Source organism: Glycine soja, chromosome 19 (genome assembly GCF_004193775.1).
Source record: "Glycine soja cultivar W05 chromosome 19, ASM419377v2, whole genome shotgun sequence".
In the NCBI taxonomy this organism is placed as follows: domain Eukaryota; kingdom Viridiplantae; phylum Streptophyta; class Magnoliopsida; order Fabales; family Fabaceae; genus Glycine; species Glycine soja.
The window spans coordinates 93,360-111,606 of NC_041020.1; the positions used below are offsets into that span (position 1 = coordinate 93,360).

Genomic DNA, 18,247 nt, shown 5'->3' on the forward strand with positions numbered 1-18,247 from the left:
ACAAATGAAGTAGACATCTCTTTGCTGGTGGTAGCTGAGTTAAGCTCAGCAGGTGCTGATGGCATGTTATGAAGCATGGACACTCCAGTCTCTTGCCGTGTCCGGTGTCCGACACGTGTCTGTGTCAGTGTTTGACACCAACACGACACCCGTACTACGTTCTATATTTTGGACATTACAGGTGTCCACGTGTCCGTGTCCGTATCCATGCCGGTGCTTCATATTGGCATGTGCAAATATATTATACAAAACCCATACTATATGGTTCACTGTGAAGTACGAGCATAAAGTATCGTGTGATGGTTTTAAATCCTCTCTCGCTCCCCCATTCAAGCACTTCATGTTAGATTGGATTAAATGAGCGAAGATTTGCCCTTATGCGACCTTTTTATATGCAATTAGGCATTGAGCAATGAACATTATAATTTCAGTGAGATCACTTCAGTAACTTCGTTCACTGGAGCAAGTAACTTATCAATCTATCTGGGAATCACATACATGGTGTTAATAAACGATGCAAAATATATATAAAAAAAAAAGTGTCCATGTTTGAGAAGCCCTTTTACAGAGAATTGCAAAGGTTGATAGTTATACATAAATCATATAAAATTTGTCCAGAAAAAAGAAGCATAAATCATATAAAGTGAAAGAAGAAAATAAAAATTTGAATCAAATCAAAACAAAAAAATGGATTTTCTGAACAGCCAAAAAATAATTTAAAATATGGCTTTCTATTTGATAAACCACCTCTCACAATTTCTTCAGCTTCTGCCCCCGCAGTCCATTCCAGAAAGCAGCTGAGTTTACTACCTTTTTCCCAGGAAGCTGAACTTCTAATACCTGAGTGTTACAACATCACTTAATTCAGAAAGGCATACTTGATTTGCAAGAATACTGGTCTCTCATACCTATGCTAAATTTGTGTAAAAGAAGTGTTCTTGTTTAGATTGAAGACTGAAAAGCAAGTGCTTCCTCAATGCTTATTCCTTTTGTTATAAAGAAAAACACTTGTTAACAGTAACTCAGAAAGCAAGCAATTTCCACTTGCTTGATTGTATTATAAATTTTTTTATATAATTACAAACTCAGAAATTTTGTATTTTCAAAGTACAAAATGCTCTTTGAATAAAGTGCGCATAAACAATTTGGATCCCCAAAGACATTGCCTCTTCATCCAACACCATTTGTTTTCATAAATATTATATTTGATATTAGTTTTAAGATGCAAGACAGTTAGAGAATTTCAAAGAGTGCTTGGACAAAAGGAGAACAAGAGGCACGGGAATCTCCCAATTTTTATGGAGGCTCATGCATGAACTATATTAAATAGTGATTTTCAGTAAAAGATATGAATTAAGTAGCAGCTTCAGATTAAGGGAACATACTACAGTAATAAATTTCAAAAGCAAATGATTGTTTTTGGCTTTAAATTATTGTTTACCTATTACTTTTTAAAAGCAAATGAACAACTTCCGTAGTAAAAAAAGCTCCTTCTAACCAAATATAATTTTGAAATTAACATGAAACAATCTATTCATTTGTCTCCAATTTCCATCTCTAACAGGGAGGCAATTTTTTCTTTTAATTCTCCCAAATTGTTGTCTAAATAAATAGTTTTGAAACGAATCTAGAAACAGAAAACCAAAAATCTGATTGATAAATTAGTTCCAAAAAAGAATTGTTTGAGGGGAAATGAGAAAACAACTGTTTAACAAGATCTCTGCACTGGAAGTCACTAGCCATAACTTTGAAATTAGCTGAAACTAAAGAATGAAACCTATATAAGAATAAGCAAGAGCTACCAAAAAATAAAAACAAATTCAGCAGTTTAGAATATCAACTTTGGGAGTAGTTCTCTGTTGGTTTTCTTAATATACGTTGGTCTTCTTTGTGTCTGAAACCTGCTCTTTGTTTTCTTTCTCAAGTGTGGTGCCCCTTCCACATGGAAACACCAACGCACCCTCAACAAATGCAATGTCATCTGCTTCATCGAACTGCACACTTTCATGACTGCAAACTCACGAGGCTATAATTTTAATCTCCCAAGTTTTCTGCTGACCATTTTTCTCAACCACTAACACTCTTGCTCTAGTTCCTGGCCACCCAGAAAAGGCACGAACCTAAAATTGTTTCATGTCACAACAGTGCAGTTCAGATAAGATCATGAAGTTTACCTTATTGTGTAGAACAGATGCTTCTTGATCAAAGGATAGCCATGATTCATCTGGATTTATCTGCATAAAGTAGCAAAACAAAAATATGAGTTGAGCAACTCCTTGTAAGAAAGATCTTTTACCAACTGTATTTACTTGAGTATTTTCTTTTTCTTTCTATGAATAACAGGATATTTACTGCACTGAACAGAAAGACACATAACACAATTTCTCCCCCAATTCAATATTTGACATTCACAAGTTTTTAACTGAACTGCAGCTAACTGTTTAATGAAATCACGTAAAAATAAATAGCATGAAACCCTATTTCTGATCAACAGGAGCTCCTAGCCTAGAAAGCTATAAGACATGAGAAAAAGAAAACAATTAAATATCTGCAATTGATGCAGACACCCTAGAAGATTATTTCACAGGGAAATACTTCTTATAGGCTACAGGCTTCTTGAGTTGGGTGAAGGTTCACATATTCCATTTTGGAAGGAAAGTGAGTAGTATTCATTTAAGTGTTTCATGGTCACCTCTGTCATCTACATCCTAAGCATAATTTACCCATAAAAAAAGTTTATACTCTCTTCGCACAAACTGAGTGATAGAAAAACAAGTCCATGACTCAGTTTTACTCATCTCTCCTTCCAATAAGATGCAATTTGGTGGTTTGTATTCTTCTGGTCTGTCTTGTGCCTTGTTTTTGATCTCTAACTCATTTTCTTAATCACCAAAGCTCTCCAAAACAACCTGGAAGGTCAAGTCTTTCATTTGGACGGTGGTACACACTACACAATAGGATCAATGCAAATGACAATTTGTAGATGTAGACCTAGTGACAGCTCTTTTACCTAACGTGTGTTATGACCAAATGTGACCAGAAACAGTAGGCCACTTATTTTTTTGCTTTGTGAAGCTTTCTTTTTTTTTTTTTTTTTTTTTTTTAAGGCCAGGAGTCCCTGCACCCTAGCATGAATTTACTTACTAATCATTCGTTAGGGTTCACTAGATGTGTCCTGCCACTTTTGAGAATTCTCATGTATGAGTTTTGTGAGGAATATGGAGGCTAAAATTAAGGCAATGTGTATTGTATGGTGTAAAGAGGAATACAGAATACCATATCTTCAAGGGTGTCTTTTTGCTAGAGCCCTTGAATTTATTATAGTATAAAGTTGAGCTGGTGGCCTCTCATCTGTGCTCTTTTGATTATTATTAGAAGGGAACTTATGTTACTGACTTGCATCAATTTGTTGCCAGAAATACAATAATAGATTTGTATAAGTATATGCAATATAAACTTTAACCAGTCTAGCAAATAGCATCAGACAAAAAATTTGGAGGATCTGATATATGTTAAACTAATATCAATAGGAAATGTTTTTCCATTTCTGCTTCCTAGTAACATAATCAAGGCTCACAATCACATACCTTGGGAGCCAATGTAGCCTTAGAGTCATCTTGAGGTTGAGCCTTTACTATTGCTGATCCATCAAGTATAGAAGGAAGTTCCCCAATCAGAAGTTTAGATCCTGCTTTGTCAAATAAAGATAGTAACTCATTCAGTAAAGAACACTTTCGTTTAAAATGTCCGAATAAGAATAGCTTAGTACAGCACCAAGAGAAAGGTACATAGGATAGCACGACAAAAATAGAAGAATCATACCTTTATGAAACAGGAGCTCAAGCAAATCAGGTGCCTACATAGAAATCTAAAGTTTTGTCAGAAGCAGGGGGAAAAAGAAGTAACTGCCTTATAAGTTTCACCAAACAAGTTGACAGTTATGGTTAGAGGAGAACAGATCCAAACCCCTAAACAAGAAAGTGAGTCACTGACCCAATGATGGAATATGTACAAAGTTGGTAGGTAATGTATTGACATTGGTTGGAGAGATTTTAAATTAGACAAGAAAGTAACTAAATAATAAATTATTATTTATTTTGAAAAAATAATTTAATTGTTACAAAAAATTATTCAAATTTGATTAAGGGGAGGAGGGTGTGGGTGAAAAAATAAAAGAAAGTTGATACTCCTCTCTTCCTTCCCTTTATCTTATCCGCAGAGAGAGTGGTGTGTTGCGAATTGCAATGGCAGTTAACCGTCCTGTCCTTCGTGTTCACGAGAATCTACCATTAGCATTAACTGTTGCTCCTCACCAATTCCTCCCCTTCAAATTCACCTCCGTTGGAATTCGCTGCTCCCCTTTCAACGACAAAACCCTCATTTCCATCAAACCTAACACTTCCCACCTCAACCACGACACTCTCGCTTGTCGCTTTCACGCTGCACAGTTTGCTGGTACGCACTTCCCATCTCTTTTCTCAACCCTAACTTTTTTTTTCATACTTTTAACTTCATTTCTGTCCCTTTTTCTTGTTTCAACAAACAGCCATTCTATTCTTCCTATCAACCCACAATTAACTAACTTGCATACACTTTTATATTCCCTGCATTTACTGATAAAACAATTGCTTCTTCTTAAGATATTTAATCTAAACAAATTTACAAAGGAACACCACTCATCTCATGTACTTTTGGTATAGTTTCTTTCCAAATTCTTTGCTTTGTGTGAAAATCAATCCTTCTCAAATGCTTTATTGCAACCCAGTATTTCTAGAGCCTGGATGAGATAACCTTTCACTTAGGCTGTCTTTCAATTTTGTTTTCAAAATGCAACTAAATAACAGAGTGTGGCCTGCTGTTTCTGTTGTTTTTTTTTTGTTCTGGAAATAATTTTCAATACTTAAATAGGTTTTGGATGAAAAATTGATTGTTGAGTAGTGTGGAATTGTTCTAGAAAACAGTTTTTAAAATAAAAAAGTGAGAAGGGAATCAAAATGGCCTTTTCCTTCACATTCTGTGTCTTCATTCATGTTGTTACTCGGGTATTTAGGCTGACAAAAGTGTCGGTCAAGTTGTGAATATGGTTATGTTCAGTATTATATTGTGAATTCCCAATTCCTTTGGCTGGTTAATGTTTTGAGTTAGTGGTGGATGCAGTTCTAAGAGGGCTTCTAACATGCGCATTAGTTATCCATGGAGCACATTAACCATGTCTATCGTCTAGTGCTTTTATGTCTTTTCTTTTTATTCACTTTCTTCTTGATACTGTTTCCAGTACAAACTTAGCGGCAATGTCTTTAGTCCTTGTGTAGGATAAAGAAAATTACTGTATATTCAATTAATTGGTTGAGGCATATATATAGCATACCACTATTAATGCATGTACATGTCTTTCAATTAAAGGGTGAAAGTTCTGCCTATTTGTTTGTGTGTGAAATGGAAAGTAGATGTGAGAGTGACTATGAGTCTATGAGTATGAGGTCTTTCTGAGTCTCACTCTATCACAAAACAAAAGGCTCAAATTAGATATTTTAGGCACTCAACTTTTTAGCTTTACATTATACGGGTTCAGGTGTTACTTTAATTACTATTCCATCATGTATAGATCTTAATCTAGTCAGAGATCTGCCACTTAGAATATATTGGGAAAACATGTAACAGATATTTAAATTCAATGGTGCAGAACAGGAGAGCAACAAGTACGTGGAAGCCTATGCTGTGGGGAGAAATATTCGTATGTCTGCTAATAAAGCTCGAAGAGTGATTGATCAGATTCGTGGAAGTAAATATGATGAAACACTAATGGTATTAGAACTCATGCCTTATCGAGCCTGTGAAGCCATTCTCAAAATAGTGTTTTCGGCTGGAGCAAATGCTAGCAATAATCTGGGTTTAAGCAAAGGAAGTTTAGTTATCAGTAAAGCAGAGGTTAATGAAGGGAAAACAATGAAAAGGGTAAAACCTGTAGCTCGAGGGCGTGCCCATCCAATTAAAAAGCGCACTTGTCATATAACCATCACGGTAAAAGGCTTACCTAGTGAGTCCGTCGAGGAAGCAAAGCCTGCTTAATCCAATTTTTGAGGCAAAATGTATGCCTTATTATGAATTCCCTTCACCCATAACATGAAAATTTCTGCATTTCGACATTATAGAGGAGTAATGAACATGCTAATTGTTTACGTCCATGTAAGAACTGTTTAAATGTTCAATTTAATTAGTCCTGAATATGAAATGATTTTGGATTGAAATTTGAAAGAAAATTTGTAACATCAGTAATACTTACCATATATATAGCAATTAGCACGTAAGCAAACAATTCTTTGAGTTGCTAATATTAGTTCTATCTTTTGGTATTGTATTACTTATTATACCAAACAAGGTTTATTATACATTTTGAATAAATTAAATATGCAAGTGCTGTATTTTTTACAACTATAACTGTAATCATTGTATTTCAATAGCAAAATTTTCATGTTTTTATTTCTTGTGCTTTCGTCTCATTATCATCCCTATAGTGAAGGGTAATATATTGTGGTAGTAGGGTGGTGAACATTCTCCCTTCGTCGTGACATTTGTTTTGCACCGTGCTTGTAATAACAAAGTATGCTCAATCTCCTGCTTCGCAATGAGGATTAGCTGAAGGAGCAAGATAAAGATTTAGATTGCTGCTTTCTTTTCTGTTAGAAAAATTACTCGCGTCACTCAATAAGTTTCTTTTTAGACTCGCTCAACTAGATATTACACATGCATCATAATATGAAGAAGAAAAAAAATCACCTTTTTGGAAAAAAATTCTACCTAAATCTCAATCATAAGGTACTTTGAACACAATAAATTAATCAAAATATAAATTTTCTTAAGTATATGTTTGGTTTTGCATACTTTTGCGGGTTTTTTTCTTTAATATGAAATGCTCTTCTCAAAAAACATTAATTATTAATTATTTTAAATATAAAATAAAATAATCCAAATCTCTAGATTGCTTAGCTTTCCCTACTGTCCATGGTTTTCTCAAAGTATTCTGAAATTGGCCTAAAAGACTTCTGCAAGGATAGATAGAACAGAAATTGAATCCATACTCCATGGGCAACGAAAATAAAATACGATGACAGCACAAAAGGCTCGTAATGTTACTCAAATCCAGACAAAAACAAGCACACGGAACAAAGCTCAGCAACAGAACGTAATGGGCCAACTACAGCTACTCTTTAATGGAAATAAAAGACAATTAAAGAAAACTGAAATGAAAGACTATTCGTGCACATTATTCTTCCTCTGTTTCTGATTCTGCACTTTGAAGCCATTCAATCAAAGGTTTGGTATTCTTCCATATCTGAGAGTGCTTGTTGTCACCCTTAAGCCCTTCTTGATACCACTGCACTATGTGCTCTTCCTCCAACAGATCAGCATCATACAGTGCCTTCAAAACAATGGCAATTTCCTTCAAAGCATTGGAAGTGGACTTTAGACAGAAAGCCTCAATTGCACGAAGCAATAGCAAATGTGATCCCTCCCCCATGGAAACTGCAGCATCAAAGTAGCGCTTCTTCTTGACCACCTCTTTTGCAAACCCTTTCTCAATGCCCTCAAATAAGGCCTCAATCAGAGCACTGATCTTTTCTTGAGCTGGTGATGGAATTGCTTCCATTTGGGACTGCAATTCACTTGCCACAACACCTTTGTTCAAGATTGCTTTCACTTCTCCAACCAGTTTCTTGTAGTGCATCGTGTTACCATTTTCAGAACCATCACTTTTCTTACTTGATGCTGTTTCCTTCTTCTCTGGCTCATCTGTGGAGAGCATGACCATATCAGCTGTTACGGCACTTAGCTGCTCTTGGATACGTTGCCGAGCAGCCTCTAATGACGTATCTGTTAGCCATTGTACTTCACCATCATCATCTTCATCAGGTGCCTCTTCTTTCTCATCATCAACTTGACTGTGATCTGGAGATCGACAATCTTCATCAGAGCCACTGGCTTTCTTCTTTGTAGAGTTTGACTTTGTGGTCTCATCCTTGGAAGTGGAAGATAAGCTTTTCTTCTTAGTCTCTTTCTTCATTTTCTTTTGTTCCTCATCAGCTGCTGCACCTTCCTTCAGTCTCTCCTTCTCGGCTCTCCTCATGGCCTTCTTGTCTTTGGATCCTTTCTTTGTTTCAGGAGGGTTTTTTATAATAAAGCTAGTCAGCTTGTCTCTCATATCCACATCTGACACAAAACCACAAGCAGCGCATTTCAGCTGGATCATTTGGTTCTTAGTAATCAATATCTCAGTTTCAGGGTTTCCACAACCATAACACTGGACATATTTCTTGATAAAGATCTCAAGAAGACCAGCAAGTTTTGGGGTGTCATGTGCCCCATTAACATGAGAAGTCCCAACTTTCTCATCAAACTTAGACTGGGCCCCAAGTTCACAACCAAAGTACTTGGTTGTGTAAGAGGGTGGCCTTGCCAATGCCTTGGCAATGTCAACCATGTTGACAATATTTGTTTTGATGCCATTTCCTCTACCCTCGATCTTGGTAATCATTTTAGGCATCTTATACCGATAGAAGGCATCATCACTATTTCCAGCACCAATGTTCTGCAAGGCCATGATGACGACTTGAACAAGAAAAGTTCCAAAGACAGAAAAATCACAACAGACGCCTTTGGCTTGGGAAGCAAATGTAGCGAAGGTTGTCAAGAACAACAACAAAGGTTGGTGTATTCCAGGCAGTGCATACAGGTGGGTCTTGTAGGCAAGGGCCTGTTCTTTTTTCTAGAAGAAGAAAAACACTCTCTAAGCAACTCAATTGCTCCCAAATGGATAATAGCCCGTTCAAACATGAAAGAAAGTTCAACGTGAACCTTTCACCTTGGAATCTGCTACAGCAGCACTTGCAGGCATCCTAAATCAAAAACAGAGAACACGCATGGTATTAAGTCTTCAGAAGGGAACAATTTCAAAGCAATACACAAATATATATATATACGATGCATGTTTCGTGAAGACGTAGAAATGGTATAGATCGTCGAAACAGATTAATAATAGTAAAAGCAAACAAAGGTTGATTTATAGGAAATAGCAATCCAGATTATTGATTTTAGACACAAGAAATGTAGTTATTATTATAACGAATGAGAATAGGAAAGGAAAGCAAGAAGCAATTGATTGAAGCTAGGGAGAGGAAGAAGAAAACCTTACGATGCGATGGTGCGCCGCGGCTCAAATCTAATGTTCAAATCATTATATATGCCTTTCCGGGGCATAACCGGCAATGCAATGCTACATTTAAATCTTTTCAGCAAAATTACCCCTGCATTTGGGATTCTTGGTTTAGTATATTTTCATAATATTTTAATCAAAAAGTTTTTTTTTTTTACACAACTAAATAGTTTTTAATTAATCATTGAATATAATAATTTTTTTTTGTTTTTATTGTTCAGTCTATTCTTTTCTTCTTTGAAATACTATGATTGTAGCTCAATTTTGAACCGAATTTAAACAACATTCTAGTTTCGATTGAGACAATTCAGGAGATACCAACTAGGATGTGGTCAAAGAAATTTATAAGTTATAACAACTTCTCAACCTCTCACTTAAGAATAAGGCAAAAGTCGGGTAATATTTTGATTTTAAAATTACATTTTTAAGCCTAATTTCCGGGTATTTTTTAATGGCCCAATCCCCATTTTAAACCTTAATTCTATGCCTAAATCTTTTTTGTTTTTATTGACAAGGCACTTTGATAGTCTATTTCCTTCCTGTTTAAATACTTTAACCTAAAATGAAAAATCAATTTTTTGTCACTTAGACTAGCATACACTAATATTACAATTATTTCTATAAGGATATATTTGGACATTTTGGGAGGTAAAATTTTCATTTCAAATAAATATTATTTAATTGAGTTATCATGTGAAATAAAATAAATAAAATGATATATTGGCATAAATTTACTGTTATAAACTTTTGTTTATTTTTATATATATCATATCATATAACTCTCTTAATTTCAAAATAAAAAAAAATATGTCGTTTTGTTGTTTCTTTAGAATCCCATCCATGTACTGATAAACGTACTCCAAATATAAATGGTGACTTATATTTATTTTTATTTTTTACTTTTTTCATTTATATATGAAAAATGTCTATTTTGTATTTTCTTTTTCTTGTGTATGCTTAAGTTGCAAACATGAATTAAAAGTACTTATATTTGGACATTTTGTATTTCTTTAAAGTGTTCTGCATTGGTAAAATTTGAGAAGAAGAAGAAGAAAAAAAGGCTTGAATGTAATATGTTAGAGATATTTAGTTTCTATTTCAAAATTATAGAATATAAAAAATTAGGAATAAAACTTTAAATTTGACAATTAAGAAATTTGTTTTGTAAAAGCAAGAGACAAAGAGAGAGAGGAAGAGGAAGGTGGAAAAGCCCTAGTGTGTGTTCTGCTGAGAGTCCGATACACATCTAGGAAACGCTATCTATGGCTTTTTACGGAGGCGCGAAACGCGTTTGTGTATCCATAAGGCACTATTGTTCGAATTCAGCGTCAGAGAAGGTGAATCTGATAAAGCAGCTGAGAGAGAGAACAAGCGCAGCTATGAAGGACGTGAAAGCGGCTCTGGTGGATTCGAATTGGGACATAGAGGAAGCTCAGAAGGAACTGAGGAAAAGAGGCAAAGTTTTGGCGTCCAAGAAATCCTCTCGAACTGCCTCCCAAGGCCTCCTCGCTCTCGCCCAATCCCCCACCAAACTCGCTCTCATCGAGCTCAACTGCGAGACCGACTTCGTTGCCCGAAACGACATCTTTCAGCACCTCGCTTTGCGTTTAGCCAACCAAGCTTTGTCTCTGTCGCTCGATTCTTCTTCTTCTTCTTCTTCTTCCTTTCATCTTGGACCTCAATCCCTTCAGGACATGCCATTCAATCTCGACCATCCTAAGTTCAACGGCCAAACAACTGTTCACAACGCAATCACTGAGCTCGCCGCCATGATGGGGGAGAATGTCAGGCTTCGAAGAGGTTGTTTCCTCATTCCTTTTCTTTTTCTCTTTCTTTCTTAACCACTGAACCATCCTTCTATTTATATCTCCAGGTTACGTCATTCCTGCATCACCCAATGGCTTCATTTCTACATATCTTCATACCAGCCCCCAACCAGGTTCTTTTCCTCTTCTTTACTTGATTCAATCCTCTTCTTACTTACTTTGAATCCTCACTCCCTCCTCCTATTTTTTTTTTTTTTTTTTTATTAGGTTTGGGTCGCATTGCTGGAATTTTGTCTCTTCAAGTGGACGATGGTCAAACTCAACTCCAAGCTCTTCAACGTGTTGGATCCGAATTGGCTATGCATGTAGTCGCAGCAAAGCCATTGTTTTTAACTAAGGAACTTGTACCTTCAGATGCCTTAGAAAATGAGCGCGAAATTCTTAAATCTCAGGTATTTTCTCTTTTCTTTACACATGTCTTGATGAATAGAATAAGAGTTTAGGATTGACCTACTTAAGACCGATTCGACTTGTTGATAAACCACTTTTTACTAGCACTTAAAAACATTCAGAATTGAAGAAAACTTTGTTCGGCAAATGCAATCTGCTATCTCATATAGTTGGCATGCTGAAGTTCTGCTTTCTTTACCATATTATAGAAACCAAACAAAAACATTCAACACTGTTGTGGTTTTATTATTTCAGGCAGAAGCCTCTGGTAAGCCTAAGATGGCCATAGAGAAAATGGTTGAAGGACGTCTCCGCAAGTATTTTGAGGATGTTGTATTTATGGACCAAAAGTTTATTATGAATGATACTATGAATGTGAAGGTATGTTATGTTTCTGTGAATTGAAATGAATTCATTTATGATTTATTTGAGAATTTTAATTATGATGGTTATATTTATTGATCAATGTCATTGTTTTGATTGATGAAAGAAATGAAAATTCTACCCCTGCATTGGTTTATTCATAATCCATCACCCTCTTTATTTACTTGTTTTGAGTGATAAAAATTAACCCTTATGGATATCCTATTTGTTTTATTGTCTATCAAAGCTTTATAGACCCGAGTCTCATTCAGGATCAAAGGTGGCTTGCTGCATCAAAGTTTGCAATATACATAAGTAGTGGCTCCTTTGTTTGATTCTCACAATTATCTGAAAGAATTATGAGATTCTCAACTTTGGCTTTGTGGCAGTCAGTATAAAACAATTTAATAAATATGCTAAGGAGTATCTGGACTTCTGGACTAATATAAACTTATTAGTGTGAGGATTTGTTTTCTGTATTGTATGTTACACTGCCATCCAATGTATTCACTATTCAGTACCATGGTAGATATGTGAGAGATTCAGAAATCTGCAAACAGCTCCCACATCAAATGGTAGGTGGCTGTAACTTGAGAATTTGGTGTAAGGTGTCAATTATGATGTCTTCACAGCTGAAACAGGTGAAAGAGAGGATGCACATCAAAGAGTTTGGTCGTCTTTCCTGGAAATGCCATAGGCCACCTGTTCCTATCACATCTCATAATTGGAATGCTATTTCCTTTCATGGATTATGGTTGAAACCTAATTTTGTTTTTTTAAAAAATTTGAACTTACTATATAGGCTTATAGCCCACATGCCCCTAATCCAAATCATTTAAAAATTAAATGATGACGTCTTCTTCACTTCTGATTCAAGGATAAGAAATAGGAAATGAGAAACCTATATTTGCTGCTGGGAATCTGGGAATTTTCTTCCAGTCAAATTTGCTATATAGTACCGTGGGATGTGGGTAGCCATTAGCCTTCAAATCCATTCAGGGTTCAAAACTCTAGGATGGCCTTAATATGTCTTCCAGACACTAACCAGCAAAGAAGGTGTTTTGTTGTGTGGAGTGCTAGCAATTCTTTATCCCAGGACCACAACACAGATGTAGGATTTCATGATAGGTTTCCAGATTTTGTGCCTTTGATTAGCATTAAAGATATATATAGTGGAATTATGAAGTGTATACTCCTTAGATGTGTATTTTCTATTTGTGTGTGTATAATTCTGTGTACCTTTTGTGAAGCATCCAGCCATGGAGCCACTATGTTAGTTTGATAATTGATTGTTTACTATCTTTCATTCATCTTTGCAGGCAGTGCTGGATAATCTATCCAAGGAGGTGGGTTCATCTGTGAGGGTTGTTGATTTTCTCAGAATGGAAGTTGGGGAAGGAATTGCAAGGTAAAACCAGTACCTTTTTGGATGTCTTCAAACTTAGAAACTTCGTGATCAGTTTAGTTTCTTTTCAGCTTTGCAGCCTCCTATTCCATGACTGATCCCCTCCTATGTCCTCTATAACAAATGAGAAAAAATTGTGGATCAATTTTTTTTTTATGTCTGATAACTTAGTTGATTTTACTTTTGATTAATTTTAACAATTTTACTGACCATCTACAATTTTCAGGCAAGAAACAGATACATCTGAGACTGTTGCTCAGGTTGCCTGAGTTTAAGGTGATTCTGTGTATTCAGGGAGGAAACCCTGAGAGCTCAGCTTTTGTTTTTAAGGCTTTTGCTCTCTAGCTGATATTTAAACATGTATGTTCAGTTATTCATCCGTGGAAGATGAGGTACAGGTTCAGTTGAAAATTTGGCTATGGAGTTCTAGCTGATCCCTGTTCGACTGTATTAGTTTGTTCTGGCGCACTCGCCTGATAGTTGAACCACATAGGCTTCACATTCAAATTACTAAAGTTTTGTTTTATATCTTTTGTGAGTTCACAAAGTTTCTCAATTTAATTTTACAAAGCTGACAAATAAGTTGATACTTTGGAATTATCGAAACAATTGTCGAATAGAAGACATAACCTTGTTTGTGTTTGCTTGATGGTATATGTTTTCAATTTTAATCACATTATTCTTTTAAAGCATTTTAATTCACGAGTCAAACTGATTTTCAAAGTAAGGTTTGCATATTAATATGCTCCACCTTGAAGGTGGAAATTCTATAGTTCTGACTGAGATATCCTTTTCTTGTAACTGTTATTTTTCAAAGAAACAATTTCAAAGTTTCTGATTTAATTCAATTTATTTTGGATTTGATCAATTTTTAAATTTGGGTTTGAAATATTATTTAATTCAATAAAAAAAACTTTAATGTTTTTGTTTTGTTTTTTTGTTTATTTTGGCTTTTAATTTAACTTTTACAGTGTATATTAGATTAAATTGGTTCATGAGTACCCTGGTATGACTCGAGCATAGTATTGAAGCAAAGAGTTAGTTCATAGGTAGAATTCGTTAAAATAGGTAAGTTTACAGAAATAGTTTATACCTGATTAAGAGGAATATGAATTTTGTCACTACAAGAAACATAATTGTGTTGGGGAAAAGGAAGTAGAAAGTTTGGGTTTAAAAATGTGGTTCACTGGCAAAGCAAAAGTAAGAACAAAATTAATAATGGATTGAAAATAGGCATGGATCGGATTTATAAAGTCTTACATGCGCAAAGTTTGACTATCCATCAACGAGTTCTTGATGCACTTGTTAACGATGATAAAGAAAAAGAAATGAACCAAATGGAGCTAAACCAATGACTTTTGGGGGGAATGGTTTAAAGGAACATAAGATGTGTGAATAACAAAAGAAAGAAAAAAAAAGTGTAGAAAAGTCAGAGACTCTATTCAAGTTTCTTTGTAATAAGAGGATGTGCGTGTCATGCTTTTATTGTGTTTGAAGTTCATAGCTAATATGTTATGTTTTTTTTAAGGCTTTTGTAAAACTTCTTTATGCTATGTTTGGTTGGCACGGCAAAAACAAATGGGTGCAGATGGAATTAAATGACAGTTCTTTCGTCCGTAAAAAAGTCATTCTAAGTTATACAGAAAAAGTCATTTCTACTCCTATTTTTGTCTTTTTTTCACGTGATTTGTAGAAAGAGCATAGACACGTGGTTTGTGGAAAGAGAAGCTAAAGTGCATCCCACAAGAAAGTGCTAATAGTATTTGGCAACAGATGGGTAGAGGAATTTATAAGGTAAAGATTAGTGAAAGACAAATTTGCTGTTGTGTTTTTTTCCATAATAATAATAATAATAATAATAATAAATAATAATAATAATAATAATAATAATAATAATAATAATAATAATAATAAGTGGTGATGTTTTAATATGCAGTATTATGTTATTAATCTGATTGATTGCCAAGTGATACATGCTTTTTTTTTAATTTAGATTTTTCTCATCACAAAATAGGGATAAAAGTAATGAATTTGTACTATGCATTCCGTGGAAAGACTAATCTTATAGTTATTGCTTAAATAATGCGTTTACTACATAAATTTGTACTATGCACTCCGTGAGAAAGACTAATATATTGGCACAGAAGTAATGTGTTTTTTTTCTAATGATATGGCTAACGTTACATGAGATTCAGAGCCAAGGAAAATTATTGCTTAACCTAAAAAATTGGTGGTGGCATGGGCTGATACTCTATCACATTCCCTCGCTGCTGAAAGCAAAATAATTGAATACTTAAGAAGGCAACATGAGATTTCCCATCATCACGTACACAAAACTTACGCGAAACATATTGCAAAAGGAATCTTTCTAATCTGAAGAACAAAGAAATAATATCACAGCAATGGTGTACGGAACATGTGTAACTGATCATGAATATATCAGTTGATAGATCCTCCCTGCCATTGACAGCGAATGCGATGTCATCCAATAAACCACCTTTAGTATATTAGATGGAAAAACATGTCCTATTATATATATTATAGCGTAGAAGCAAGCAAGCATATTCCTTCTATTATTCATTCATTGCAATCATGATATAATTGTTTCTTTTTATATGTATAATCTATAATAATGGGAGAAAAGAATGTATTGGAAAGTTGGAAATGTGTGAAACCAATCATCTCGTGAATTAATATTAGGACTTATGAGCTGCTACCAATCATCGCCACCGTCACCGCAAATAATAATGTCACGCAAAGCTTCCTATAGTGTTTTAGAAAATGTCAATTCCGTGGCTTCACATGCATTCTAATTAAACTTTTGCGTCCAAAAATACAATAAACAAAGTCCCTTCCTTCCTTATTTTGTGCTGAAGGCACCACAGGTATAATGGCATTAATTTGTGGTCAAGAGCATAATAATAATTAAGGAATATTGCATTTGGGTTCCACGCGTACGTACATACATTGTCTTAGCAACAGATCATAATTCATAAGCTTGCTTGTCTAAATGTAAAAGTATAAGTAAGCAATAAATTTATCACAAACAAACTACACAAAGATGGCAAAGAAGCTTACCATTGGTACTTTTTCATTAATCCTAACGCGGGCTCTAGCTATTACAATGTCAACCTTGTGTGTATTTAATTAACTGGCACCGTTGAATCTGAAATTTCTTATTGGACTTGTTCACATGACTTTGACATATGCACCCCTCTTGTGTGTGTGGGTGTATATATTCAAGTAGATCACTTCATCCCATCTCATGCATTGAAAGTCTCAAAAACACATATATATTACTCACCCTCGATCGATCTGAAATGGGGAACTACATTTCTTGCACTCTATCAACAGCAGGAAGCAGGAAGCTGCATTGGAGAGGCATAAAGGTGATATTTCCGAGTGGGGAGATTGAGAAGTTGGAAGAAGGAGTTAAAGCAGCAGAACTGATGCTTGAGATGCCAAGCTTCTTTGTGGTGAACACTCGGTCTCTAAAAATCGGAGGAAGGTTTAGTGCACTGAACGCAGATGAAGAGCTGGAGTGTGGCTACGTGTATGTGATGGTTCCCATGAAGAGGCTTAACTCTTTGGTCAAAGCATCTGACATGGGTGCCTTGTTACTCACAGCAAAAAAAGTGACCAGAGTTGTTCCAGAGAAAGAAGAATCAGAGGAGCCTAAGTTCAAGTTGGATGATGGCATTCTAGAGTTTTCTAGCCCTGAGTTCATGCATAGGTTGTCTATGAGCAGGTCAAAGAAGCCTTTGCTTGAGACCATAGCAGAAGAACCTCATGTGTGTTCAAGATCATGATTCATGATTCATGAATGGCTTTCTTGTGATTCTTCATTCCCTGCTTCCATGTTTAATTACCAGTTACGTACGTACACGACATCATTTTTAGGATTGGAATTGTATGTATTACTAGAACTAATTCAAGACATGTATGTAGTAGGCTATTCCTATATTCAATTGTTACATTTGATTTCATAAGTCATCAATCCAATTGTAGATTTTCGCTTAGGATATATTAATTAAGAGCGAAATTTTATATTATAATTAATTAATGTCCCTTTGGTTCTGGTCTGGTGTCTAATAGTATTGAAACCTGAATTCACCCATCATGTTGTTAATAAAAGTAAAACTAATGGACCTACGTAAACAATAATAAATTAATAATGATTTATTTGTGCCTTTTCTTTTCTTAATGTGCATGATTAAGGGTCTTTCTATATACAAACGCCAACTCCGTTTTTCTACATCCAAATTTTTTTGCTTTACGGCAACTGTCTGAGTCAGATTGTGTATTTATGCATATATGTTTAAAGTCCTTTTTCAGAGTTAATCAAACAGGCGCAGACATTTTCCTTAGGCATCTCATATATTATACGCGGCTTTCAATGAATTATATCAATCAAAGCAAATTATCTTCCTTATCGTTGTCTGTAGCAGTGTCCATCCGGTGATTAACCCGGTCGAAATAGTGCGTCAATGATCTAATTGGTAGGTCGATAATTGACCTTATTTGATTCGATATATATTAAAATAATGAGACATCAAAACGATATAGTAAAGGTGATCAATTTTTTCTTTTGCGTACATAGCCCAATCTAGGTTTGTAAAATTGAGCCGGGTCGTCGGATTCTCTCAAAATCAGTCGGTCAGGTCATCCCGGATCACATGGATAAACAGTCCAATAACAAAACTGATCCAGTTAAATCATTGGGTCCCGGTTGCACTGATCCGACCGACTTGATCGATCCGGATTTCATAACAATGGTGTATAGGAGTTGGGTGTTTGGAAACTTTTATTAACTCATTGATATCGTATTGAATTATTTCTTTCCCTACCAATTGCCATTTTTTTTTAGCTAGTTAATCTTGAAACCAGTCTTTTCTTAAGCTTATATAGAATTTTAATACCATCTTTTTCTCTGATAGAAATACCATCTTAAACTATAGTTAATTCACACTATTTTCTTTCTAACAACATATTTCATACCATCGTTTAATAATGGTGCTTTCTTGTGTATAAAATCTAAATTTAAAAATACCC

The 18,247-nt window shown here is 35.1% G+C and overlaps 4 protein-coding genes and 1 long non-coding RNA gene across 7 annotated transcripts; 3 read left to right on the forward strand and 2 right to left on the reverse strand.

Annotated features, from left to right (window-relative positions):
* Positions 1-1,690: 1,690 nt before the first annotated feature.
* LOC114398936 lies at positions 1,691-4,136 on the reverse strand. Of its 2 annotated transcripts, XR_003663616.1 has the most exons (4): positions 3,823-4,136; positions 3,588-3,688; positions 2,175-2,234; positions 1,691-2,095 (listed from the first exon to the last, which is right to left on the reverse strand). It is a non-coding gene; the product is annotated as an uncharacterized LOC114398936 (long non-coding RNA). The 2 variants fall into 2 exon arrangements; XR_003663615.1 differs by having other exon boundaries at positions 1,691-2,234.
* A 12-nt stretch (positions 4,137-4,148) lies between these two features.
* LOC114398934 (50S ribosomal protein L22, chloroplastic-like) lies at positions 4,149-6,308 on the forward strand. Its single transcript, XM_028361020.1, has 2 exons — positions 4,149-4,455; positions 5,684-6,308. The coding sequence occupies exons 1-2, from the start codon at positions 4,245-4,247 to the stop codon at positions 6,067-6,069; spliced, it is 597 nt and encodes a 198-aa protein (XP_028216821.1). The 5' UTR covers positions 4,149-4,244; the 3' UTR covers positions 6,070-6,308.
* Positions 6,309-7,058: 750 nt separating this feature from the next.
* Positions 7,059-9,282, reverse strand: LOC114397962 (eukaryotic translation initiation factor 5-like). The gene is made up of 2 exons (XM_028360051.1): positions 9,186-9,282; positions 7,059-8,894 (listed from the first exon to the last, which is right to left on the reverse strand). Exon 2 carries the CDS (start codon positions 8,597-8,599, stop codon positions 7,265-7,267), a length of 1,335 nt encoding a protein of 444 aa, XP_028215852.1. The 5' UTR covers positions 8,600-8,894; positions 9,186-9,282; the 3' UTR covers positions 7,059-7,264.
* Positions 9,283-10,370: 1,088 nt separating this feature from the next.
* LOC114400507 (elongation factor Ts, mitochondrial) lies at positions 10,371-13,849 on the forward strand. Of its 2 annotated transcripts, XM_028362981.1 has the most exons (7): positions 10,371-11,011; positions 11,085-11,150; positions 11,245-11,429; positions 11,683-11,808; positions 13,110-13,198; positions 13,422-13,471; positions 13,566-13,849. In XM_028362981.1, exons 1-6 carry the CDS (start codon positions 10,474-10,476, stop codon positions 13,462-13,464), a joined length of 1,047 nt encoding a protein of 348 aa, XP_028218782.1. In that variant the 5' UTR covers positions 10,371-10,473; the 3' UTR covers positions 13,465-13,471; positions 13,566-13,849. The 2 variants fall into 2 exon arrangements, with proteins under 2 accessions (XP_028218782.1, XP_028218781.1); XM_028362980.1 differs by having other exon boundaries at positions 13,422-13,849.
* A 2,397-nt stretch (positions 13,850-16,246) lies between these two features.
* On the forward strand, positions 16,247-17,214 carry LOC114399840. Its single transcript, XM_028362059.1, has one exon. It carries the CDS (start codon positions 16,402-16,404, stop codon positions 17,002-17,004), a length of 603 nt encoding a protein of 200 aa, XP_028217860.1. The 5' UTR covers positions 16,247-16,401; the 3' UTR covers positions 17,005-17,214.
* The last annotated feature ends 1,033 nt before the right edge of the window (positions 17,215-18,247 follow it).